The 27,597-nt window shown below is 38.3% G+C and overlaps 1 protein-coding gene across 3 annotated transcripts; it reads left to right on the top strand.

Annotated features, from left to right (window-relative positions):
• The first annotated feature begins 764 nt into the window (after window positions 1-764).
• Window positions 765-27,597, top strand: LOC127806215 (3-phosphoinositide-dependent protein kinase 2-like). Of its 3 annotated transcripts, none has more exons than XM_052343357.1 (11): window positions 765-1,417; window positions 3,076-3,256; window positions 3,366-3,418; window positions 3,894-3,992; window positions 4,060-4,168; window positions 4,284-4,362; window positions 4,606-4,771; window positions 25,904-26,038; window positions 26,189-26,352; window positions 26,722-26,947; window positions 27,130-27,597. In XM_052343357.1, exons 1-11 carry the CDS (start codon window positions 1,208-1,210, stop codon window positions 27,211-27,213), a joined length of 1,506 nt encoding a protein of 501 aa, XP_052199317.1. In that variant the 5' UTR covers window positions 765-1,207; the 3' UTR covers window positions 27,214-27,597. The 3 variants fall into 3 exon arrangements, with proteins under 3 accessions (XP_052199317.1, XP_052199315.1, XP_052199316.1); XM_052343355.1 differs by having other exon boundaries at window positions 766-1,417; window positions 3,891-3,992; XM_052343356.1 differs by having other exon boundaries at window positions 768-1,417; window positions 3,891-3,992; window positions 26,725-26,947.

The following is a 27,597-nucleotide window of genomic DNA, read 5'->3' as shown; positions in this document are numbered from 1 at the left end:
GTTAGCCATTATAGTAGATGTTGTGTTGACGGTGTTAGATAGTTGTTTAATTGCATTAAGGGAAAATGTCAAATTGACCATTATTCTTTAAATAATGGTTAACTAAATCCTTGTAATTCTATAATAAAACCATATTAATCATTACGATAGATATCGTTTTGACATCGTTTGGTCAATTTTTTAATTTCATTATTAATGTTGTTTTTATCTCTAATCAAACCTTAGTCACTTTGCATTTACTTTATTTGAAGAATTAAAATAAACACTCATATCTCCCTTTTTTTTTTACTTACAATGCAATAACTCTATATCACAATCACAAATGTTTGAAATGTTGATGGAATTTTTTCAATTATGGTGATTGAAAATATAATTGACATTGTTAATGGGACCATCTAATCACATTAAGATAGTATTTATCATAATAATTAATGTTATTTTGAATCTAAAAATACAAAATTTATTTCATTTTTTAAAGTATATGGACCAATTTGACACTAACCCTTAATAGAATTAAACAATCATTTATAACATTATAATAATATCTATTATAATAAATAACATATCTTTAAATTTAAAAATATAATAATTTATTTAGTTATTCTAAGATAAAATAACAATTTAAGCCCAATTCATAACTAATTTAACACTTCATCCAAATTTTAAATCTTTAGATAAATTGCTGGGCTTATCACATCAGCGATCCAATCCTCGCTCGCTCCTTCCGTCCTGCTTTGTGGGCCTATAGAGAGAGAGAGGGTAGTGCGAGAGATGTCCATCATTCCAAACCCATGTGCCAGATAACCCTTCTCTTCAATTCCCATAGGCCCACACCCCACCCCTCGATTGATCCCTTCTATCTCACCACCAAGTAGCTTGCTTTGCTTTCTAGGGTTCTGAAACTAAAGCTGATAATCATGCAGAGCCTTGTGAATCGTTTGCTTTACTGAAGTGATGGTTTCAAGTGTTTTGCCTTTTTTATCTCACTGCCATTCAAAGACGGAATATTTAAAGAGAATCTGATCTGGGTTTCAACGGTCTTGCTTCTCCCTTTCATTGGACGCTGTGATGACTAATGACCCCTACTCTTCTTCCAAGATTTCTCGAGAGAGAAAGTTCCTATTTTTAGTGGATAGAGACTGATTTCACATATTAACAGAAAAGGATATTTAGTTACTGTTGAACAGTGGGACTTTTGGAGAGAGATATGCTGGTTCTGCTTGGGGGAGAAGGAGGAGGACCAGCAGCAGCCAGTATGGAGAAAGATTTTGATTCCAAGCTGAGGATTCAGAGCAATTCATCCACTGGTGGGAATGTACAGAGATCTAAGAGTTTTGCATTCAGGGCACCACAAGAGAATTTCACCATCCAAGACTTTGAATTGGGCAAGATCTATGGCGTGGGTTCTTATTCCAAGGTCAGAATTTCCTGATCATTCTTAAAATTTTTGGTTCCTTTTCTTAATCCTTTATTGGATTAACTTTCTTGTTCTTCATTCTTCTTTAATTGGATTAGATAGTGTTATGTTCACTGCAGGTTAATGGGTTTTGGTGTTTTGATGATTTTCCAGATTGAATTTCACGTTGAATCGGATTAGATCTTTTAGTGTGGTGATCTTGTAAATTTGTCTGGGCCTTGATTAAATTTATGTCTATGTTGTCTTCCTCTTTCCAGATAGATTAGTGTATTATATTATTTAGTTGGCAGGAGCCCTAAAAAGTTAAGGTTTTAGATAAATTTGATTTAATCTGCATGGTTACTTCTTATGTTATTTTTTCCCCTTGCATTTCTAAATGTTTCTTAAGGCTTTATAATTGTTAACCAATCCCATATTTACACAGTTGTATTAATTTCCTAATGATGATGTTGGATATGACTGCATTAATTTTATGCTTGTTATCACTCATGGAACTTGAGAACAATAGGGAGTTAAAATGCTCATTCTACTGGAACTTAAATCTCCTTTAATACCATAATGATATTGTTTTTTATTTTCTATCTTTCCCTGATAATTTTAATGGAATACATTTGTCAGGTGTTCAACCCTTTTTGAAACTTGTGCTCTTAATTATCTGGTTTTGTATATTATTAACGGATATTGCCTACACTAATGTGAAATTTATGCTGCAAAACTTTCCAAATTACGTAATCTATACCAGTAGAAATTGGTGTTAGGATTGCTTGGTGCTAAATGATTTTAATTAATCTAGAATGGGACGAACATGGAAAGACATTTTGAACTCTCCTAAAACAGTTAATAGATTTTCCATAATGATACAAACCTGAATTAGCTACTACCATTATTGGGGTTTTTTTTAGTATGGGTAAGCCTGGTGATACTTTACAAATTTACCTATTAGAAATATTCACACTATTCACAGCTACAAATCTGTAAGATACTTGGCCTACGACCAAATTATACAAATGAGGAATGATGCAAGAGGTTGTCTTGTACAATTCCCTGTATTGTAGCACCAGGATGTCTGTATGGACATGGACTTGGAAAATTGTTATTATCTAATAATTGGATAGATTACATGAGATTGTTTCCTGAATAAGAACACTATTGCTGTCCGATATCCATTTCATTGTAGTCAAAGTGTTCCCATATCCCTTTAAGATAAACCTGAAGTATTGGTGATGTGAATTCCTTTTTGTTTGTTTGGGAGTTCACGTTGGGCTCTTTATAGGAAATATTGCTGTCTCCTTTCATGCCACTGAATCCTTATTTTCAAACTATACTTGGGCTGCCCATGCGAGGGAGCAGGGCAGCAGGTGTGATTGGCTTCAACCTCTTTGTGATTCTCGTAGCTAGCATAGGAAGTTCCTGGGAGCTAGTTGGGTGTGCTTGTGCTTGGCCGAACATAAAGGTTTTATGGTTACTTTTTCAAAAGTTCCAGGCTTCCCATTTCTGTTCTGTTGTTTCTTGTGGATGCAGACCTTTAATTCCAATTGATGAGCATCAGTTTGTGTTAGGACTTATTGTATTACTACCCTTATCTTGTATACTATTTGGCATCTTTGACACTGAATCATGTTCTGACATTTGGTACTTCCAACCAATGATATTACCAGGTTGTGAGGGCCACAAAGAAAGATACGGGAGTGGTTTACGCCTTGAAAATCATGGATAAAAAATTCATCACAAAAGAAAACAAAACCTCTTATGTGAAATTGGAGAGAATTGTCCTAGATCAGCTGGATCATCCTGGCATTGTGCGGCTCTTTTTTACATTTCAAGATACTTTTTCTTTATGTAGGTATTTTTGTCAAGAAATAGTTGGAATTTTTCCCTTTGCTTGTTAGGCTATTCATGCCAATTCAATTTGTCATTTGACATTGGTGCATTTGATTGTATTGTTAAGACATGGCACTTGAGTCTTGCGAAGGTGGCGAACTTTTTGATCAAATTACCAGGGTAAGCAAATTTCAAGATATGTATTTTTTTTTTTTTTGTAACCTTCATCAGAACTTCCTAATGTCCTCTAGCAACTATTCTCTTTCTATATAACAATTATTTTTCTTTAACTATAATATGATATTTTACCTGTAGAAAAAAATATGAGTATAATTTGGTAAATTGTATAGTTTAGTTCTTCACTAGTTGCTGATGACTGTGGTATATTACCTATATACCCTGTATCACTTAAAAGATCTTACTGTCATCCCAGTAAGTCATATTTCATGTTTATTGTTTTTCTATTATGCAACTGTAACAAGTAACATTCTTTCCTCTGGAAGTAAATATGAGGTTCCAGTGAAAGCAGATAGTGCAGACATGCATCAGTCCAAACGTCAATTAGAATCTTTCTTGCCATGATGCTTCTTTTTGTTGTTTACTTGTTTATCATTGCATGATGTTCTTGTCCGCTAAACTTGAGTGCTTGTAGAAGGGCCGTTTGTCTGAGGATGAAGCTAGGTTCTATGCAGCTGAAGTTGTGGATGCTCTTGAGTACATACATGGTATGGGATTAATACATCGAGATATCAAGGTAATCTATCCCATGGATGCATTGCTTTATTGGCAATATGGATGTTCTAATAGTTACTCATTGGCAGCCAGAAAACCTGCTACTTACTGCAGAAGGACATGTTAAAATTGCGGACTTTGGTAGTGTGAAGCCTATGCAGGATACTCAGATTACAGTCCTTCCTAATGCAGCATCAGGTGAATGTTATCATACTGTTCTCAGGAATATAGCAATGCGGTGCAGTCTTCTGCTGTTTAAGACCTGGTGCACTATGATTATATATTAAACCATTCTCACCTATGCCCTTTTCAGATGATAAAACTTGCACCTTTGTTGGAACAGCTGCTTATGTCCCCCCAGAAGTTCTAAATTCTTCTCCAGCAACTTTCGGGTAAGGGACTCTTTTCTTAAAGGAGCATGTTCTTACAAATTACTGCACTGATAAAAAGATCCAGATGGTTTCATTGGGTGGGTGGTCCAGCACTGGCACTGGAACTGTGGAACATATCTTAGTGTATTTGATTCTTCAAAAATTTTATGATAGTTTGCATATGGATAGTTCCTATTGTTTATATCAATTTCTATATGTTCATGTGTCTTCTTTATTGGATGACTTATTTCTGCTTTTAAACAGAAATGACCTCTGGGCACTTGGCTGCACTTTATATCAGATGCTTTCAGGAACTTCTCCCTTTAAAGATGCTAGTGAGTGGCTCATTTTCCAAAGAATTATTGCCAGGGATATCAGATTTCCAAATTTTTTTTCCAACGAAGCTAGAGATCTCATTGATCAGTTGTTGGTAATCTATAACTCATCCATCGCTTCCCTTTTCTTTTTAAGCATGAAAACTTGTGGTTTGAGCTTCATTTCCCCCTCCCCCCACCATCCCGATACCCTTTGTCATTCTTTTGATGTATACTTTTAGGACATATTAATTCACTGTCTTAGTTTTATCTAAGAATTGAAAGGGAAACCAATTCTTGACCAAAAATTGCTCTAAGTATGCGCATGCACTCTAACTTGATTGCTTGAACCTATCCATCCCAGTGCCTTAAATCACTTCTTGCGCTCAAAACCTAGCAAGAATGGGGGAGAAACCTTGTGTTGTTTGGATTTAGGAAGAATAAGGATTTTGCAAACTGTCTCTTTAGCAGTATAGACAGAAAGGAAGCAAAAATGACAAAAGATTGGAAAAATTGCTCAAAATATGATTGGGTTTGTAGGTGTCCATTTTTGGTAAATTTTGGATAACAAAGGTACTCCCCCCACCCACCCACCCACCCAATTTGTGAAACCTTGGGGGTGCTCAGTGTAAAGTTACTAACAAGAAGTTAACAAGAAGGGGTGAAAGTGATATAAGTTTTGTACAGTAAAGGAAGTGGGTGTAATTTCCATGATGTGGGGGGTACCATGAAATTAAGCTAAATCTTAGGGGTGTCAAGTGTAATTTACCTAAAAGCTATAGTACATACAGGTTACAATTTTTTTAAAATAGTTAATTTCAAAGGCCAAATAAATAAAAATCTATTTTTAAAGTGGACAAAAGCCAAGTTCAAAAGTTTGAAAATTACTTTTTGCTTTTTCAAATGATAGTAAAATAATCATTTAGTCTATTGAGGCTTTAACTGTAGGCGTACATTCCAATAGATCAAACTTTGAGGGAAGTCTTTGCCTCTTTTCTAAACTCTTGGGGTTTACATGCCCATATGGAAAACCTTAAGGGGTTCGAGGTAGTCACAAGTGAAAGGCACCCTTAAGGTGCTATGACATTATATTGCCTAATGTGCTCAACACACACAAAAAAAACACTCACCTAACTAAACCAAGGAGCTAAATTGAAAAAAAAAAAAAATTAATAAATGTATTTAACATGAAATGATAATCAAAAAATGTATATAAGCCTTTGAAAATACTCCAAAATATAAGTTCTTTTAATATTGTTCAAACAAATGATTTAGAGATCTTGCAAAAATTGAATCATGTTCAAGCCAACATCTTTGGGATTTTGAAAAAATATATATATTTCTAGGATGAATCTTTTTTTTTTCCACATCCACTTAATGAAACAAATTTAGAAGTAATTCTTTGTAGCAATAGTAACAATATTATAAAAAATTAAAAAATGTAATCTATTATAAAGAAATGTTTAAAAAAGTGTGCTTTAGGTGCAAAGCTCAAAGCACAACATGCTTGGGGATTTTTATGTGTGAAGCTCAACAACTTTAGCTGAGGGCGATTAAAGTGCACTTAAATTGTGCTTTTACCTAAGCTCCAAAGCACAATACAACACGCTTCAGAAATACACTTGTTGGTTTTTTATTTTTTTTATGAAACAATATGAATGGTTGGATTTCTTTAAATTTTTGCAATAGTGTGGCTATTCGTATGGAGTCCTTACCCAAAAAAAGCTATTATCATATCTTAGAAAGATCTAAATAAAATCATATGTACATTTGTTCAAAAAAAACAAAAGACTCAATTGTATTTACTAAGCAAAAATTTTTGAAGGAAATATTTTATTAGGTGTAAATTAGGGGTTACTAAATTATTCCTTATTGCTGTAAATTAGGGATTGATGATTGATTCCAGATTGCTATAAAGTAGGGATTGATGATTGATTCCTAATTGTTGTAAGTTAGGGATTGTTGATTGATTGCAAATTAGGGATTATTGTAAATGTCGAATCCCTTGATCCAATAGAGTTCTCTTCTTTTTGTAGAAGAGAATTAGGCGGGAATTGTAATAGAGGAAAGGGGGAAAATTAGAGAATTGAGGGGGAAGGATTGAGAATGAGAACGAGAGAGAGAGAGAGGGAAATTAAGTTGAGAAGCAATTCAAATTGTATTTTCCATGCTTCACAATGAATTTGGGACGAGCTTATATATACTCTGTCTCGGTTGGTAGTTGGCGCCAATAAACGGTTACCACTTCCTGCATTCAAATTTAAAAGTTTCACCAATTACTCTTATTACAACCACCAATTATACTTATTACAGTAGTCCCCCACATAGGTATACGCATTGTTGTTAAAATCCCGATTTTATGCGTACGATTTTACGATTCGAAGACCCCTAAATGATTCAAATCCCATGTAAAATCCAATTTGGGATAAAATCCTATAAAATCTCGATTTTACATATACTATTTTATGATTTTACGCTTCAGAGATTCCTAAACGATTTTACGATTCAAAGACCTTCATTGATTTAAGTTGCAATTTAGAAGATGCTTCCAACGTCTCAATGTCACATAGCATCTGACATTGGAACTTATGCAATAAATTGTTATATTTTGCCTCTAAATTGGAACTTGATTTAACATTGATTGCATAAGTTCCAATGTCACATAGCATCTAACATTAATTGCATAAGTTCCAATTTACTTGATTTAAATTATAATTTTTACTTGATTTAACATTGATTGCATAAGTAAATCAAGACAAACAAGTAATTAATTAATGGACCACCAAACCCCAAATCGGGATTTTACTTGATTTAATCAATGTTAAATCAAGAAAAAAATGCAACATAAATCTAATGGAAGACGTTAAAAGAATCCTCTAAAGAATTTTAAGCTATATTTTACCTCTAAATTACCTATATTTTGCCTCTAAATTGCCTATACCAACCTGCTAGTTTTTGAGCTATATTTTGGAAGTATCATCTTTTGAACTATAATAAGGAATAATCGAGTTATTAAAATATATTAATTCATTTTCTACAAAATTATGTTATTATAAACATATATTTACAAAAATGAAGGGTATTTTTAATTATCTCTAAAATCTTACGATTTTACAATTCGATTTTACGATCTGATTTTATGGACACTTTTTCGATCCCACTTAAAATCCTGATTTTAACAACCTTGGGTATACGACAATTCTCCCCTCCTTAAGCTAATTCTTGTCCCCAGGATTTTGTTCCTCAATTTGCAGAATGTCGTTGGTGCAACGGTTAGTCTAAAGGGCATAACTGACCATCCATAGGCTCCGTATCTAGTGACTCAAGTAGTCTTCATCTCATCTCTTTTCACAATTCACAATTGGTGGTAGTTGGATCTCAAGTCCATCTTGGTGAAGATATCCTCAATTAAAGGAATAGGATATTTGTTCTTCACCATTACATTATTTAGCACCAGATAGTCAATACAAAGGCACAACAACCTATCTTGCTTCTTCTGGAACAATATCGGCACTCCATAAGGTGCCTCGGAGGGTCTGATGTGCCTAACCTCCAGCTAGCCACTTAACTACCTTGCAAGTTCTTCCAACTTTGGGGTGCCATTCTATACAAGGCCTGTGAAAGATAAACCCTAGGGTATAGAAGATTAGAAATCAAGACTCAAGAGAGAGAGAAAGAGAAAAATGTACTGACGAATTTATTCTCTGAAATGAATAATAACAGCTTACAAAAATATTATACATAAGCTGTATATATACAGCCTCTGTATATATACAGCCTTATAACCGATAGAGAAATTATTGCCACAAACATAAACTGAAACTACCGCCACAAACATAAACTAAAATATAACAGCAACACAAAACAGAATGAATGAAACAAATATAAAGAGAATGCTATCTAAATACAACATTCTCTTCAACACTCCCCTTCAAATCATGCTCCTTCACTGGCTCTTCAGGAGAAAACTTTTTGTGAAATGCTGTCATTGCTGTAAACCGTTGAGTACCAGTATTGACAAGGGACCAGGCAAGTTTAAGTTTACTGCATAACACCTAAAATCTATCCCTTGGTAAACTCTTGGTTAAAATATCCGCCACCTGGTCACATGTAGGAACATAGCAAATTTCTACTTCACCTCTTTCAACCTTTTCCCTAACAAAATGCACATCAACACCAACATGCTTCGTTCTCGAGTGGAAGACAGGATTTTCAGCCATGCTTTTGGCTGCTAAGTTGTCACACCATAGAACTGGAGTAGAAATAATCGGATAACCCAACTCAACAAACAAAGACTTAAGCCATAAAATTTCCATTACACCCAAAGCAACAGATCTATACTCAGCTTCCCTTACAGATTGAGCAACAACCGATTGCTTTTTAGAGCCCCAAACAATAAGATTTTGACCAAGATACACACAAAATCCACTAGTAGTCCTAGTGACTTTACATCCAGCATGATCAGCATCAATAAAAACTGTTAGATTCAAATTTCTAGGTGTGGATGAGAAAAATAAACCAAGACCAGTTGTACCCTTGATATACCGAAGCAATCTTTGCAAGCCAACCAATGTTGACTCTTAGGTTTGGAAGAAAACTGACTCAACTTAAATGCAAGGTCAGGTCTTGTATATATCAAGTATTGGAGAGAGCCTATAATAGTTCGATATAAGGCTGGATAAACCCTAGGGTATAGAAGATTAGAAATCAAGACGAGAGAGAGAGAGAGAAAGAGAAAAATGTACTGAAGAATTTATTCTCTGAAATGAATAATAACAGCTTACAAAAATACTATACATAAGCTATATATATACAGCCTTATAACCGATAGAGAAATTGCCATCACAAACATAAACTAAAATATAATACCAACACAAAACAGAATGAATGAAACAAACATAAAGAGAATGCTATCTGAATACAACATTCTCTTCAACATGGTATGGAAGAAATTGATCCGAAGATCCATGAAGCTGTGAGCCTGTCATTGAGCCAGTATCATTAGTGTAGGCTCCATTAGGATCACTAAAAGTTGCCATGTAAGCACCTGAATCAAACTGATTTCCAGGATTAAAATTTCCAGTAGGTCTTCCACCAGTAAAATCTCCAGTAGGCTGATGCTGATTATTCATTCGAGTAAAGTTACGATCAAACCGGTAATAGCACTTATCCACATAATGTCCTGGTTTACCACATAGCTGACAATAGAATTTTCTATTTGAAGACTTGCCTCGACCTCTACCTCCTCTTCGTTGTGTATTTCCGCCTCGACTAAAACCTAAATTTCCATTACTTTGATGTGTTGCCACATTAACATTCATATTAGAAGACATTGACTCAAATTGTAGAGACGGTTGGGGCACATTTTTAGCAACCAATCTTTGTTTATGCATAAGCAACAAATATTGAACCTTTTCTAGATCTATCTCGTCCATCTGATATGTTATTAAACTCACCACAGTATTATAATCTCGATCTAGACCGTTTAGAATAGCAAGAAGCACTTCATTATCACTGAGTGGCTCTCCTATGGCTGCTAGAGAATGACTTATAATCTTAATTTTTAAGACATAGTCATTAATTGATAAACTTTCCTTTTTAACAGACCTCAGCTGTTGTTTTAACTGAAAGGATTTGGCAATTGTTTGTCTAGCATATAACTTCTCAAGATAGAGCCATACCTCAGCAGATGATTCGCATTGAATCACCTGCGCTAATACTTCCTCGGTAATTGTAGAGAAAAGCCATCCGAGAAGCAGCTGATCAAATCTAAGCCAGTTCACATATTCTGGATTCACCTCCGAGTTCGTTGCTGCATTATCGCTTGTGGAGTCAGTTATGTATTTCGAAGGAGGAGAAACTTTATTCAGGAACGACACTAGATCGAAGGCTCGAACAGTGGCTAAGATTTGAGCCTTCCAAAAGATATAGTTCTTTGAATCGAGTTTCAAAGGAATGAAACTAAAAGCTTTTGATACTGCTGTGAAATCGAATTGAGACATGGATGAAACACTTGAAGTAGATCGAATAGGAGGAGAGGTAGAGGAAGAATGATTCTCGTGAATAGATGCCATTAGCAGGTTACTGGCTCTGATACTATGTGAAAGATAAACCCTAGGGTATAGAAGATTAGAAATCAAGACGAGAGAGAGAGAGAGAGAGAGAGAAAAATGTACTAAAGAATTTATTCTCTGAAATGAATAATAACAGCTGACAAAAATACTATACATAAGCTGTATATATACAATCTTATAACCCATAGAGAAATTACCGCCACAAACATAAACTGAAACTATCGCCATAAACATAAACTAAAATATAATAGCAACACAAAACAGAATGAATGAAACAAACATAAAGAGAATGCTATCTGAATACAACATTCTCTTCAACAAGGCCATGACAAGTGGCTTAGACCCTAGCACCAACTCGATTTGATGATCCACCTCTTTCCTATGTGGAAGCTTCCTGGGTAACTCAAGTGGCATTACGTCCTGGTGTTCCTCCAAAATTGCTCAATTGCTTAGGGTAGGGCTTCTTCCGTCCCTTCACCTGTGTGAGAAGGTTACATTAATGGGTACCAGGGAAAAAGTTCGCTAAAACTTGGATTCAATTCACCAACTTCGATTGGAATTACAAAGCAAAACTGGGCATTCGAGAGGCCCTTAACTCTCCAAAAAATAACTATATCCAAAATCAGCCTATCCCCCTACAATTTTCTCCACTCTTTATATTTTCTTCTCCTCCTCTAACTAAATTTGGATTCGCACAAACCAGCGATTTCCAACTCTACCTCTCCGCAAATGGCTGGTTGTTAATGGCTGGTTGTTATGCTAACCAACCAATTTTACTCTCCTATCCCTGCCCCTTGGATCGTCTTTGGTACGTCCAATGGATCGAGGGCCTATCATCCCCCCCCCCCCCCCCCGCGCCCCTCCCCCAACTTTAACCTTGTCCTCAAGGTGGCAAAATGGGAATTACTACTAGATCAAGTGGCTCCCAAGTAGCTTCTAACGGTGGTAGTCCTTTCCATTGTATGAGCACCTCTAATCCCTGTAAGTTCTTCCCGATCCCTGGCCGAACTCCAAGCACTACCTCCGATTCTACTAGCATCTCAATGTCTTCATTAAGTGGGAATCTCCACATTAGCTTTCAATGCCCCTCTTGCCTCCCGTAGTTGGGATACGTGGAATACGGGATGGATAGGACAATGAGGCAATAGTATCAGCTTATTGGCTACTGGGCCTACCTCCTTCTCAATTTCAAATGGACCATAATATCGGGCAGCCAACTTTTCATTTGCACGAGCGGCCAATGATTTCTAACGATATGGCCTTAATTTCAAATAAATCAAGTCTCCTTTGTACTTGACCTCCCTTCTTTTCAGATCTGCTCCTTTCTTCATCACTACTTGCGCTCTCATCAGGTGTGCTTTCAATTCCTCAAGGATTAGATCTCTCTCAATCAACTACTGCTCCACCATTGAAACAGGGGTAGTTCCCTTCTCAAACCTCAATAAGGGTGGTGGTTCTCGCCCATACACTGCTTGAAATGGAGTCACCCTAGCAGCTGTGTGGTAAGAGGTATTATACCATAATTTGGCCCAAGGCAGCCATATGTACCATGCCTTCGGTTTGGAGGAAGCAAAACAGCGTAGGTAGATTTCCAAAGTCCGATTAAGTACCCCTGTTTGCCCATCCGTTTGATGGTGATAGGCTATGCTTCTGTTGAGTTTGGTGCCTTATAGTTGGAACATCTCCTCCCAAAATTTGCTTATGAAATATTGAAATGTTTGCCTAAGGATTAGACTTGGACACGGTAGAATAATGTTGGTTAGAAGGAATTAGAATAAGTCTTCTAAAAGTGTGTTAGTTAGGGGTAGTTTTGTAACAACAAGCGGTTAAAAGAGTCTTGTAAATCACGCCCTCTATATTCTATAAATAGAAGGGCGTGGGGGTCTCATTTTCATTCAGTTTTTGCGATCTATCTCGTGGGAAGAGTATGTGTTGTGTGTGTATGTGAGAGTAAAGGGTTTCTTTGTAATCTCCGAGTTGGTCTGGTAATAGGGTTGAGGGTGTGTGAACAGCATATGTAATCTTGTATTTCCGATTTCAAGATAGTGAAGAGCAAGGTCGTACCAGTCTGGATGTAGATTCTCTTTCAAGAGTTTCAAACCAGGATAAATTCTTTGTCTTATGTGTGAGTGTGAGTGTTTGTGATTCTATGTCGGTTCTTGTGTTTTTGATTTTCTATTTTGAGTCGTGAGTGTGAGGTTGTGTTTGTCTTCAGAGGAAATCGAGTGTGTGTGTTGGCAAGAACTATTACAACAATCTGGTATCAGAGCCACCACCCTTCCCACATTCAAGATTTCAATAAAGGCTAAGAGAGGAGGCGCAATCCAGTAGGTGATCATGGCGTCCATTCCTTCTTCTTCCAGACACAAGATAGAGAAATTCGACAGGAAAAATGACTTTGCCCTCTAGAAGATGAAGACGAGTGCACTCCTCAGCAATCTTGGCCTTGAGGAAGCACTGGAAGGTGAAGCTAAGATGCATAAGAACTACACGACAGAACAAAAGAAGGAGATTGTCAAGAAGGCATACAACACATTAACCCTAATCCTCGATGACAAAGTTCTAAGGGAGGTGTCCAAGATGAAGATTGCTGCAGAAATATGGCTCAAATTGGAGAGCCTATACATGATGAAATCCTTGTCCAGCCACCTCTACCTTAAAGCCAGGTTCTTTACATTTAAAATGCAAGACGGTAGGAAGTTACAAGATCATATTGATGAGTTTAACAAACTCTGCCTTGATCTTGAGAATATAGATGTAAAGTATGAGGATGAAGATAAGGCATTAGTCTTACTTCATTCTCTTCCTAGGACTTATGAGACTTTTGTTGATATTTTAAAGCATGGGAGGAATACATTATCTTTAGATGATGTTATAGGAGCCCTAAACTCAAAAGAATTACATAATAAGGTAGAACGAAAATTATCCCCAGGAGATGCCCTCACTGTTAAGACCAAAAATGATAGGAAAGATAATAAGGGAAGAGGTAGGTCGAGGTCTAGGTCAAAATCTGGAAAAAGGCCTATTAGATGTTATCATTGTCATGAGGAGGGCCACATTAAAAGAAATTGTCCCAAGAAAAGAAAAGATCATCAAGAAAAATCTACCAATGGAGACAGTGTTTGTGAATTTGGGTATGACAGTGTTGATGCACTGTTTGCCTCTGAAAATATAGAAAACACTAACTGGATCATTGATTCTGGTTGCTCATACCATATGTCCTCTAAAAGACATTGGTTCCAGAATTATCAAGAATCTAATGGGGGAAGGTCTTGTTAGGAAATAGTCATGAATGCAAGGTATTGGGGATTGGGAATATAAGATTTAAAATGGATGATGGATCATTTAGAACCCTAACAGCAGTGAGACATGTTCTAAAACTTAAGAGAAATTTAATTTCTGTTGGTGAACTAGATAGAAATGGTCTTAGTTTTAGGGGTAATGGTGGAGTCTTGAAAGTATCCAAGGGTTCCCTAATATGTATGAAAGCAATACTTCAGAATGGTATTTACATTCTGCAAGCAACCACTTTATGTGGGGAAGCTATAGTGGCCAGCAATAGTGCCCAGATGCAGGCTAGATTGTGGCATTTAAGAATGTCCCATATTAGTGAGCAAGGGCTTAAGGAGCTAAACAAGGCATTCTGGGTAATAGGCAGATTGCAAGACTAGAAAAATGTGAGACTTGCATTTATGGAAAGGCTACCAAAGTTAAGTTTAGCAAGAAAGCAATCCATTCTTCCAAATCTCCATTAGATTACATACACTCAGATCTTTGGGGTCCATCTCAAGTCCAATCTCATGGAGGCTCTAGGTATTTCTTATCTATCATTGATGACTATTCTAGGATGGGTTAGAATTCTGTAACAAAGAATTTACACAAATGTGTAAAGATAGTGGGATAGTTAGGCACTTGACAGTCCCAGGAAACCCAAAACAAAATGGGTTGGCTGAAAGGATGAACAGAACTCTATTAGCTATTAGAAAGAGTAAGATGCATGTTATTTCATGCAAAAATGCCTAAATCTTTCTGGGGGGAGGCTGTATTAACTACAGCATATGTGATAAATAGATCACCATCTGCTGTAATTGAGTTTAAGACTCCTTATGAAAGATGGTCAGGCCACAAACCATCCTTAGACCACCTTAGAGTATTTGGGTGTCTTACCTATGCTCATGTAAAGCAAGGCAAGCTAGAACCTAGGGCTAAGAAATGCCTATTTATAGGATATCCCACTGGAGTTAAAGGCTATAAGCTGTGGAACCTTGAGGAAGAAGGGCCTAAGACTGTTGTCACAAGAGATGTGACATTTGATGAAGGATCAACCATGGAATTATCAAATACAAAAGTCCAGCCAGTCTTTAAGAGAAGAATCTAAGTCTATAGGCATTGAAGTCCAAGAAACAGTACCTGGAAATGTCCAGGAAGATTCCTTTGAGCAAGATTCTGCCCAATATGAAGAAAGTGAGGAAGAGAGTGATGCCGATTCTAGTCTAGGTGATTAGCCTGATATCTCTAGGTATAGTGTGGCTAAGGATAGACAACCAAGAAGCAGAAGGCCACCTATTAGATATGGATTTGCAGACCTGGTGGCATATGCATTGTCAAGTGCATCTGAAGCTGCAGGAGAAGAACCTCTCACATTTGTGGAGGCAGTGACATCAAAGGATGCAGAATTATGGATAGAATCCATGAAAGCTGAAATAAGATCCTTGAGAAAGAACCAGACATGGACACTGGTTGAAAGGCCTCAAGAACAGCAGGTAGTAAGCTGTAAATGGCTCTATAAGATCAAGGAGGGTGCTGGGAGCAATCCAAAACCTAGGTACAAGGCTAGGTTAGTTGCTAGAGGGTTCACCCAAGTCCCAGGCATAGATTTTAATGAGGTTTTCTCATCAGTTGTGAGACATACCTCAATTAGAGTGTTGCTTGCTATAACAGCCCACTTAAACTTAAAATTAGAACAAATGGATGTTACCACAACTTTCCTTCATGGAGACCTAGAGGAGAGGATATTAACGGAACAACCTAAAGGCTTTGAATCTAGAGGAAAGGTGGAGAAGGTATGCTTGCTTAAGAAGTCTCTTTATGGACTTAAGCAGTCACCAAGGCAATGGTATAGGAAATTCAACTTGGTGATGTTAAACCAAGGTTATAGAAGTTGTTCTTATGATAGCTGTGTTTATTTTAAACATATTTCACCTAGTGTTTCAATCTTCTTACTCTTTTATGTGGATGACATGCTTATAGCAAGTCAATTTGAGAAAGAAATTCAGCAATTGAAGCTGAAACTGAAGTCAGAATTTGAGATGAAGGAGCTAGGAGAAACAAGAGATAGAAATTTCCAGAAATAAACAGCATAGAAAATTATACGTATCCCAAAAATCCTATCTAGATAAGATAATTAAAAGGTTTGGTATGGCAGATGCAAAGGCAGTTAATATGCCATTTGCTCAGCATTTCAAACTATCTTCTGAACAATCTCTGAAAGATGAAGAAAGTATGAAGGAAATGATTAATATACCTTTCTTTAGTGTTGTGGCATGGTGTGCACAAGGCCTGATTTGGCTCATGCAATGAGTGTGGTGAGCAGATTTATGGCAAATCCTGGCAAAGCACACTGGAATGCAGTTAAGTGGGTGTTTAGGTATGTGAAAGGGTCTAGCAACATGGTGTTGTCCTATGGTGGAGCAAATATAGGAGAATCAGCCAGCATCCTAGGGTTTTCGGATGCTGATTATGCTGCTGATTTAGATAAAAGAAGATCCACCATTGGGTATGTATTTAAGTTGTGGAATTATACTATTAACTGGAAATCAAGCCTCCAACATGTGGTGGCTTTATCAACAACTGAAGCTAAATACATAGCAGTCTCAAAAGCAATTAAAGAAGCAATGTGGCTGAAAGGCTTAACTAGTGAACTCCTAGGATCTATAGTTCATGCCACTTTGATGTGTGATAGTCAAAGTACCATATATTTGTCTAAAAACCAAGCTCACCATGAAAGGAAAAAGCATATAGATGTGCGTCACCATTTTATTAGAGAAATATTGGATAAAAATGAGATTTTTCTAATAAAAGTTGCAGGTGATGATAATGCTCCAGATATCTTCACAAAGGCAATTCCTATGGCAAAGTTACAGCATTGTTTGAAGTTGCTACAGATAACTGAAGAGGCTGGGGAAGATGATCAAGTCAGGTATGGTTTGCATGCAGGTGTCTATCCTGGAGCAGTCAAATCCTATGCAAATGGTGGAGAATTTGTTGAAATGTTTGTCTAAGGATTAGACTTGGACACGATAGAATAATGTTGGTTAGAAGGAATTAGAATAAGTCTTCTAGAAGCCTATTAGTTAGGGGTAGTTTTGTAACAACAGGCGGTTAAAAGAGTTTTGTAAATCACGTCCTCTATATTCTATTATAGAAGGGCATGGGGGTCTCATTTTCATTATGTTTTTGCAATCTATCTTGTGGGAAGAGTATGTGTTGTGTATGTATGTGAGAGTAAAGGGTTTCTTTGTAATCTCTGGGTAGTGCTTGGTCTGGTAATAGGGTTGAGGGTGTGTGAACAACATATGTAATCTTGTATTTTTGATTTCAAGAGAGTGAAGAGCAAGGTCATACCAGTTTGGATGTAGGTTCTCTTTCAAGAGTTCTGAACCAGGTTAGATTCTTTGTCTTGTGTGTGAGTGTTTGTAATTCTGTGTTGGTTCTTGTATTTCTGATTTTCTGTTTTGAGTCGTGAGTGTGAGGTTGTGTTTGTCTTGAGAGGAAATCGAGTGTGTGTGTTGGCGAGAACTATTACAACATGAAAATTTTGTCTCTATCCGATACAATGGACCTTGGCATCCCATGGAGCCACACCACTTCTTTAATAAAAATTCCTACCACCTCCCCAACTGTTAACGGGTGTTTAAGGCCAATGAAATGTGTGTACTTACTAAGTCTGTCCACCACCACCAAAATTGAGTTCATCTTGCCAAATTTTGGCAATCCCTCAATGAAAGTCCATAGCAATGTCGTCCCAAATTTGGTTTGGGATAGGAAGGGGTTGCAAGAGTCCCCTCGGTGCTAAGGCCATATACTTATTTTATTGGCAAACCGAGCAATCCCTTACATACCGATATATGTCCCTCTTCATTCCCTGCCAATAGACATTTGCCACCACCCTCTTGTAAGTTTTTAAGAACCCTAAATGTCCTCCTACACTTCCATCGTGCCCCTCATGAAGTAACAACGGGATGAGAGTGGATCCCTTTGATAAATACAACCTTCCCTTGTAAAGGAGATGGTTGTTCACCAACTGGAAGTTAGGTTGTGAACAAAGATCAGCTTGGAGATCTTTGATAATCCCTTGCAATCTTTCATCTGCTTCTACCTCACGGGCTAATTGATCAATTTGGACCACCTTAGGCACTGTTAAGACCATTATTGTTGCTGGGTGGCAGATTCGTGATAGCTCATCAGTAAGTTTATTCTGCAAAACTAACCGATATTGTATCTCAAATTGGAACCCCATCAATTTCACCATTCATTTCAAGTATTTCGGACTCACCACCCGTTGTTCCATCAAGTATTAAATTGAGACTCCTTTGATCAGTTCGAACCACAAACTTCCTGCCTAACAAGTAGTGTCTCCATTTTTGCACAGCAAACACTATGGCCATCAGTTCCCTCTCATAAACAGATTTTTTCCTCCCTAACTGACTGAAAGCATGACTGAAATAAGCAATAGGTCTTTGCTCTTGCATTAATACAGCTCCTATACCTTGTCCCAAGGCATCAGATTCAACGACGAAGGGTTTCCCAAAGTCCGGCAAGGCTAAAACAGATAGGGATACCATTTTAGCCTTAAGTTGTTGGAAGGTCTGCTTGGCTGCCACATCCCAAAAGAAATTGTTCTTCCTTAATCTCTCCGTGGGCCTTGCCAACTTGCCATAATCCCTCACAAAACGTCTATACTACCCCGTGAGCCCAAGAAACCCTCTCAATTCCTTTACCGTTGTAGGAGTAGGCCAATCTAACATGGCTTGTATCTTATTTCGGTCGGTTGAAACCCCTTGCTAAGATATAATATGGCCTAAATATTTAATTTTTAGCTGCCCAACCACACTTTTTCTTGTTGGCAAAAAGCTGGTTGTCCGGTAGTACCTTTAAGACACAACGTAAATGTTGTGTGTGCTGTTCAAAATTCCTGCTATACACCAATATGTCATCGAAAAATACCAACACAAAATGCCTCAAATATTCTCAATATCATTCATCAACGATTGGAAGGTGGATGGCGCATTCGTTAGCCCAAATGGCATTACTAGAAACTCGTAATGCCCTTCATGAGTCCTGAAAGCGGTCTTGGGAACATCCTCTGACTTGACTCTAATCTGATGGTAGCCAAATTTCAAATCAAGCTTGGAGAAGACCATGGCACCGTGCACTTCATCAAGTAACTCCTCTATCATGGGAATGGGAAATTTGTTCAGAATAGTGACCTTGTTCAAAGCCCTATAGTCCACACCGAAATGCTACCCTCCATCCTTCTTCTTTACCAACAACATCGGACTATAAAATGGGTTGGAACTAGGCTGAACAATTCCAACAGCCAACATCTCTCCCACTAACTTCTCAAATTCATTTTTTTTGTAAATATGGGTAACGGTAGGGCCTTACACTAAGCGGTGTGGTTCCTGAAACCAGATTTGTGGCATGATTCTTCCTCCTGCAAGGTGGCAACCCCTCCGGTGTAGAAAAGCCCTCTCAAACTTGGCCAACACCCCCCTTAGCATCAATGGAGCTTCCTTCTGATCTTCTTTAATTTCGGATGCTAGGATTCCCAATTCCAAGGGCATTCCCTCCCCATTTTCCTTAAAGGCTTTCACCATAGCCGTTAACGACACCAAGGTCTTGCTCAAGCTAGGGTCCCCCTGCAATGTTACAACTATGCCTCTTATCTGAAATTTCATCATGAAGGTCTTCCAATCCACATTCATCTTTCCAATGGCCGCTAGCCACTTCATTCCCAAAATTATATTCGAGCTCCCCAACTTTAAAGGTAAAAAAATCCTCCACAATTTGCAAATTTTGGAGATTAAGCTTCACTCCTTTGCAAATTTCAGCCCCTTGCACTGTCATTCCCGTTCCCATAATTACCCCATATCCTACTATTTCCACCCTTGGTAAACCCAACTGCTGCACCAGCTCAGTTGCTCTAAAATTATGCGTTGCTCCTCCGTCAATAAGCACCACTACCAGCTGCCCCTCTATGTCCCCTTTTAGCTTCATAGTTTGTGGCGTAGGCAATCCAACTATAGAGTTCATTGAAAGCTTAATGACCTCACCCCCTTGCCCTAGCTCTCCTTCTCCCTCTTCCAATGTTTCTCCCTCAACTCCCTCCTCTTCTACCTCTTCATTATATATCATCATCACTTGCAGCTCTTTATTTTTGCACTTGTGGCCTATAGTATATTTCTCATCACAACGAAAACATAGGCCCTTATCCCTTTTTGCCTTCTACTTTGATCTGAATTACAAAGAAAAACTGGGCATTCGAGAGGCCCTTAACTCTCCAGAAAAGAACTATATCCAAAATCATCCTATCCACCTACAATTTTCTCCGCTCTTTATATTTTTTTCTCTTCCTCCTCTAACCAAATTTGGATTCGCACCTATTGGTTTATTACACAAACCAGTGATTTCCAACTCTACCCCTCCATACATGGCTGGCTGTTATGCTAGCCAGCTAATTTACTCTCATATTCCTGTCCCTTGGATCATCTTTGGTACGTCCAGTGGATCGGGGGCCTATCATGCATTCCCCTTCTTCCAGTCCTTTGCCAAGTGCATGGCTTAGATAATCATTGTATTCTTTTCTATTGACTCCACTGGGATCATCCAGGTGGCATCTTGCTCTAATATGCAACTAGTGTTCAGATGAGGCATAGTAACAAAATTTACCTCCCATAAAAGATCCATGCCCACAACTATCCTGAAGTCATCCATAAAGGCCACTACAAACTCTGCTACCCCTATCCATGAGCCAAGTGCATGGCTTAGATAATCATTGTATTCTTTTCTATTGACTCCACTGGGATCATGCAGGTGGCATCTTGCTCTAATATGCAACTAGTGTTCAGATGAGGCATAGTAACAAAATTTACCTCCCATAAAAGATCCATGCCCACAACTATCCTGAAGTCATCCATAAAGGCCACTACAAACTCTGCTACCCCTATCCATGAGCCAATCTTGAGTGGACACCCTTGGCCATGCCTACTAAGGGTTTAGCAGTTGTGTGGACAGTTTTGAGCCATCCTCCTCCATTGGTGATCCTTAGTGCCAAGCATTTAGCTTTTTCGAGGGTGATAAAGTTGTTGGTGTCCCCTGTGTCGACCATGGCTTGGGTGGCTTTTCGTTAATGGAGACAAGAATGTACATCAACCCCTTTGGATCCCTCTTTGTTGAAGTCACCTTGGAAAAATTCCAGAGGGTCAAGGAACCCACTTGCACTATGGTTGGTCGATCATCTCCCGTACTTTAGGCCTCCTTCTCCACAACAACTAACTTTTATAGTTTGGGGCAATCCTTCACCTAGTGTGGACCCTGGCAAATGTAATAGCCTACCCTTGGGATAAAGTTCTTCTCCTCATAATCCTTGCGCCAATGAGGTTTGCCCTTGCCTTCATCCTTATTGTTGTGTTTCCCCTTCTTTCCCCCACATTTGGATGAGAGTGTCTTTAAAGAGTCCTTGGATTTCTTTAAGAGGAACCCTTCTAGTACTCGATCAAAGATTTAGCGACCTAGATAGCTTCATCCATTGTCATCACTTTTTACCTTTGTAGCTTTTATTTAGGCCAATTTTGGAGCCCATTTGTAAAGAAGAGCAAGGCCTCCTCGTTGAACAGGCTGGGACCTATAACGCTGCCGACATGAATTCTAGGACATAATCACAAATCGATGACTTATGCTCAGCCCTTTTTAAATTTTTCCTTACTTCATACACCACATTTTTCGAGTAGAACTACCTTTTGTGAGCAGTCTTGAACTCTTCCCAAGTGCTAATCTTGCACATCTTTTTCTCTATGTTGGCATGCTTCCATCTCCACCATAGAGCTGCAATTCCAAATAGAAAATAAGTAGCAGTATCAACTTTTATAGACTCACCAGTTACACCAGTGCCAGTAAGGTAGCACTTCATTTACCAGAGAAAGTTCTCCACTTCATTGGCATATCTAGAACCCTTGAATTCCTTGGGCTCGGGTAAATCCACCCATGAGCCTTCACGAGATCCACTTGCACTTCAGTCAGCATCATGGCCTAATGAACCTGAAATGACATGAAGACTTTTGATTCAGGCCCCCAAAGTGTTGGCCCCCCCATCAACCTATTCTCCATCTAGTTAATTTAGGTAGGGATCTGATTGTCTGCTTCTTGTAGGCCTCCTTCAATGTCTTCTTTAACCTGATCAAACTGAGCCATGGCATGTTCCTCTAGGGTGGTCAGATCATACCTCACAAGTTCCAACCTCTGGGCCAAGCTCTCCACTAGTCTCTAAGGTCGTGAGCCTACCTTCTATGCATCCAACATATTCCTTCTGAGCTTTACTCAAAGCCCATGTCTTCCTTCCACCTTGGGGTGGGACCAGGTCCCATCCTTGTAAGGTCTCTTCTCCCACACTTTTGTCTGTGAGGTTCAACATGGCCCTACAGTAGCACTTCTGTAACTCTGTTTTGAAACTGGCTCTGATACCAAATTGTCACGGCCTTGGAACTCACCAACCCAATCGTGTCAAACTTAGCACATAATTGCACTCTTGGTAATAGCTAAGTTGGCCTTCTTCTCTAGACTACACCCGCTTCAAGATCTTCTTGCCACTATGAACACAAGAACGTAAGAACGAAAGAGGCAAAAAGAGAACAAGAGAAATATAGAGAAAGCTTTGAAAATTCTATTGAAGATGGAATGAATACAACTAAGGGCAACACCCCAATTTATAGCCTTCTGGCCTATGTATAGAAGACAAAAATGACCCAACTTATCCTTATCTATAGGTGTCCATCTTTATCTACAGGGGCATATTTACAAAATTCAAAAGGCTTCATCTTATGTCCAACCACCTGGATAACCTTGCTATCTTTTGGAATGTTTCTCTTTGTCTTCCACCCAGCTTCCACCAATCACATCATTTGGTATGGTAAATATCTAAAAGCGTCCTCTTAGATCGTGCCATGCAATCCACCCAATCACCTCCACGTGGCCAACTATCTGCATCCTAGCAATATCCTTGCAGTATGTCCCAATCACAACCCAGTTGTATCCCTGTCACCTGGATTGCTGACAAAACGCCCATTCATTAGCACATATTGCTTGTGTGGTGCCTGTGTGGCAGAGCCTCTGTTACCTGACGAAAATGGCAATCCCCATTGATGTTGGGCGAAACATATGACTAACCTTCAATGACTCTTCTCCAACTCACCTTCTTATGGTTTGTGTTGTCGTGACTTTTATAACTTTAAAAGAAGAGAGAAGAGATAGTAAATGGAATAGATTTGACAATGATCTTCCTTCTTTCTCAATTTGCTTCTATTTTGCTCCTTGTTTTCAGCTTGTAAGTGCCTTGTTGCATGCCTCTTTTTGATGTTTATGGTCGATTCCTCTTTACCTTCTTTTTACGCCTATGCGAGTGCCTTTAATTCCTATCACCTCATCTAAGGAACTCACTTGATCGAAGCTGCCTTGCTAGATCTAGATAGTGCATTTTCATGGAGCCTTGAGGAGCTTGAGTGCCTAGGCTAGTGACGACCTCACCTTGCTATAGTGAGGGGGTTTAAATGAAAAACACTTTTTTTTAGCTGAGACAAACCCTTTTTTGTAAGTATTAATCTATGCATCAAAATTCAATCTCTGTGTTCTAAAATGCGGCCTAGGTGCCACTGAGGCGTTATACGGTCCCTGGCCGCCGCGAATACAAGGAAGTCGATCTCCTAGGCGTCGAGTCTAATTAATTGGACCCAATCAGCGCCTAGGTGGCTGTCGCCTGGGTCACCTAACTTTTTTGCGAGCGTCGTTTTGGCCAAAGAAATCCCTAATTCTCCTGGGTTGCCAAAGAGTGTTGTTTTGGCCAAAGAAAGGCCAAAATGACGCTTTTGGCCAAAACGACGCCGATCCCCACAAAAATCCCCTCATTTCCCTACTTTGCATGATACTTCAACCTTCTCCTCAAAAAAATCCCTAATTCTCCTCACTCTTCCCCCTTCGCCGCTGTCACTACAGCCTACATCCATCGTCTCTTTCCCCCGTCGCCATGCTGCCGCCGAATCGTTCTCTTCTCCCTTCGCCACTGTTCAAGTCTCCTCCAACCTGTTGTCGTTCTCCTCTTCGAATCGGTCCTGCTGTCGTTCTCTTCTCCGAACCCAAACCAACCCATCTTCATTGTCGTCTCTTTGTCATTGTTTTGTTTGCACTTTGCAGGTATGTATATAATATATAGAGGAAAGTGTATACATATATATATAGGTATATCTGTTTATATATAGAGATATATGTATGTGCATTTGGGATAATATGAATTTTAATTTAAAAAACAATAATTTTCCTAGGCCTCGCCTCGCCTAGGCGCTAGGCCCCAGTCTGGCGCCCGACTAGCACCTAGCACGTTTTAGAACATTGCTCAGTCCTCTGCTTTAAGTTCTCCCTGTTTTTTTTCTTGGAAGTTCTTTCTAGTTTTCAAGATGTATAGAGTTGATGAGAAGTATAGGGGTAGCAAACTATATTTTCTATGTAGGCATTAACCTTTTAATGAAATTCAAAAGAAATAGAACATACAAAGATATGAGTTTCCATGGGAGTGTTGGTGAGCAAGCAAAGATAACTCCTTTGGAAGGAATGGTGGGCATGAACAGACATGAGCTTGTTGAAGGAGAAGAGACCTTATTACATTGAAGGGAATCTTTTTCTACGGAAGGAAAGGAACCATTTTCAGATGGAAGGGATTACCCTATAAAGGGCCTTCCTCCACCCCCTAAGTGTCCATGCTCATGACAAGGTGACAAGGATTGGAGGTTCTTCCTCCTTGCTTTGGGAAAAGGGACAATTGATTTTTTTTTTTGGGTCTCAATAGGGTTAATAAGTGCAAACCTTGAGTAAGTTGTATTCAATTAACTTAGATGGCTAGTGAGTGCTCTAAGCAAGGGTACAACCTTGCACAAAGCATTGTCCTTTCCCCTTTTTTCCCACTTGGCTAATCTCCCCATTATGCCGTCTCAACCCTTTCCATTTTGTCCTATCTCATTTTGGGTACCGTAATGCTATTTATACATAGAATTTGTACACTCAATGAACTATAAACACTTCTTCACCAAATTATCAACAAATTTTTACAAATTATCAACTATAGTAGAAGTGTATATAATTTTCAAATATTAGTTGATAATTTTGTGAAGAAATGTCAATAACTCCTTGTAAATGTACTACTAATTTCTTGAGTGTACGTAGTCCTTGTACAAATAGCATTACGTTTTTTATGTATAGAGTGCCAAAATGATTTATTACTGTTTTGTTCAATAAAAAATTGGTTTTGAACTGTGAAAAATGAAAAATTTCCATCTTTCTCGTGTAAAAAATCTGACATAAATGTTTACTTGTTGCATGTCCATGCCATTTGTCTTTTTGTTTTTTAAATTACCATCCTGACTGTGTCCATACAACTAGCTTTCCTAATTTAAAGTGTGATTCACATATGCTCTTGTTAAGGGCTTTAAAGCACCCTGACTATTTTTTTCATCTCATCATATCTATTAAAAAGGGGAAGTATGGTATTACTAAACATCCCCAAAGAGAGTTGAGCACAGTATGTATAATATGCAGAATTTGTTAAGAGTTCATGAGATTGTAATTAATGTGAGCTTTACAATTTAGGACATGAACCTTATCAAGCATTGTAGGCCCAAACCATGTCTTACTCTTTTGTTTTCCACAACGCCTTCTCTAAGTTCTACTCTGGGCGTAAACCCTCAGTATTTGCATCGGTGGATTTTGTTGAATTTGACATAGAAATTGCATATTGTAATTAATATGATATACTCATTTCCTTTTTCAATCACAGATTATAGAAATGCTTGTTCCATTTTCTTTGTAGTAGTATCCAACTGTTCCCCAACTAATTATGCTACCGTGCCACAGGATATTGACCCCGGTAGAAGACCAGGAGCTGGACCTGATGGTTATGTTTCCCTCAAGACACATCCTTTCTTTAGGGGAATTGACTGGAAGAATTTAAGGACACAAACCCCTCCAAAACTTGCTTTGGAGCAAAAGGCATAACTACAAAACTTACTTTATAAACCTTTTCTTTTGGCTTTCATTTTGATTTTATTTATTTTTCCACACAAGCAATCAAATCTCCATACCGACGTTTATTTTCTGGTAAATCACTTGCTAATTATTTAACTCGTCTAATTTTTGTAGGTTTATTCGAGTGAGAGCAGTGATGTTCAGGATTCTTCTTGGAACCCTTCACATATAGGTGATGGTTCAGCCAGACAAAATGATGGAAATGGTGGCTCCGCATCATCTTCTGATGCTGGCAGCATAACTAGGCTTGCTTCAATGGACTCCTTTGATTCAAAGTGGTAATTGTTGATCATCCTTTGACATATGTGATTAGGAGCAACATTCCATTGTAGAAATGATCGAGGAGACTTAGCTTTTCTTGGTTTGTGAACTTTATGAGCATCAAATTTAGGCATCATTCATTCATATGAACATCTGATCAGCTTGTTGATAATGATGCTTAGACATGGAACTGGAAGTCCTAAACTATAGCATAAGAGTTATCTAGTGCATGCCATTTCGTCCCATATATGCCACTGTTATTAAATAATCACCCTAACATTCACTGTTCCCTTTGAAAGGCTTCAAGGCACACCGGCACTGGTCTTTTTGCTAGTTTCTCTCTCTCGTGTAATTCACTATACCTAATTTATCACTATTACATTTAGCAGGCAGCAGTTTTTGGAGCCTGGTGAATCCGTTCTTATGATCTCAACAGTCAAGAAAATTCAGAAACTAACAAACAAGAAAGTACAGCTCATTCTAACAAACAAGCCAAAGTTGATCTATGTGGATCCTTCAAAGTTGGTGGTTAAAGGAAACATAATCTGGTCTGACAGTCCTAATGACCTTAGCATCCAAGTCATTAGCCCCTCCCAATTCAAGATTTGCACAGTAAGTAGACTTGCATTTCCTGGCAGCCTGGCACACATATCTACTCTGCTTAATTAAGTAGGCATTATGACATGATCACTCCTGTTTTGTGGGTGAAGTCCACATCCAGAAACAATTTGGTACCTCATCTATTTTAGGCAATCTTGTCTGACTCGCTCGATTTGTTTCCCTGGATGGAACAGCCAAAGAAGATCTTATCATTTGAGGATGCAAAGCAAAGAGCCTTTCAATGGAAAAAGGCAATTGAGACCCTCCAAAACCGGTGAATTCTGCTTGCGGTTCTTACAAAACATTCTTTGGATGTAACAATACCATAGAGGAGTGCGGGCACCGCTAAGGGTCCAGTACTCCCAAAAGTTTTCTTTTCTTTTCTCTTTTTTTCATTTTTTTTTTTTTTTTTTTTTTTTTTGGGAAGGAAATTGATTCAAGTTGTAGAACCAACCAGCCTTTGTCAAGGTCCAAACCTGCTGCCTTCAACTGGTTTGTGATTAGGGTTTTGTAACATGCTCATGATGTGAAGTCCGTGTTGTAAGCTCATATTCCTTGCTTGCTTCTGTGCCTGAAAAACCATAATCAAGCCAGTTGGAATGAATTTTTACATTTCTGTTCTTATAAAACCCCACTGATGGGAAGCCTTTGCAGTTGTGACA

This window comes from Diospyros lotus, chromosome 7 (assembly GCF_014633365.1).
Source record: "Diospyros lotus cultivar Yz01 chromosome 7, ASM1463336v1, whole genome shotgun sequence".
Lineage (NCBI taxonomy): Eukaryota > Viridiplantae > Streptophyta > Magnoliopsida > Ericales > Ebenaceae > Diospyros > Diospyros lotus.
The sequence above is the reverse complement of the archived record's forward strand: the minus strand, read 5'-3'. Positions and strand labels throughout refer to the sequence as shown.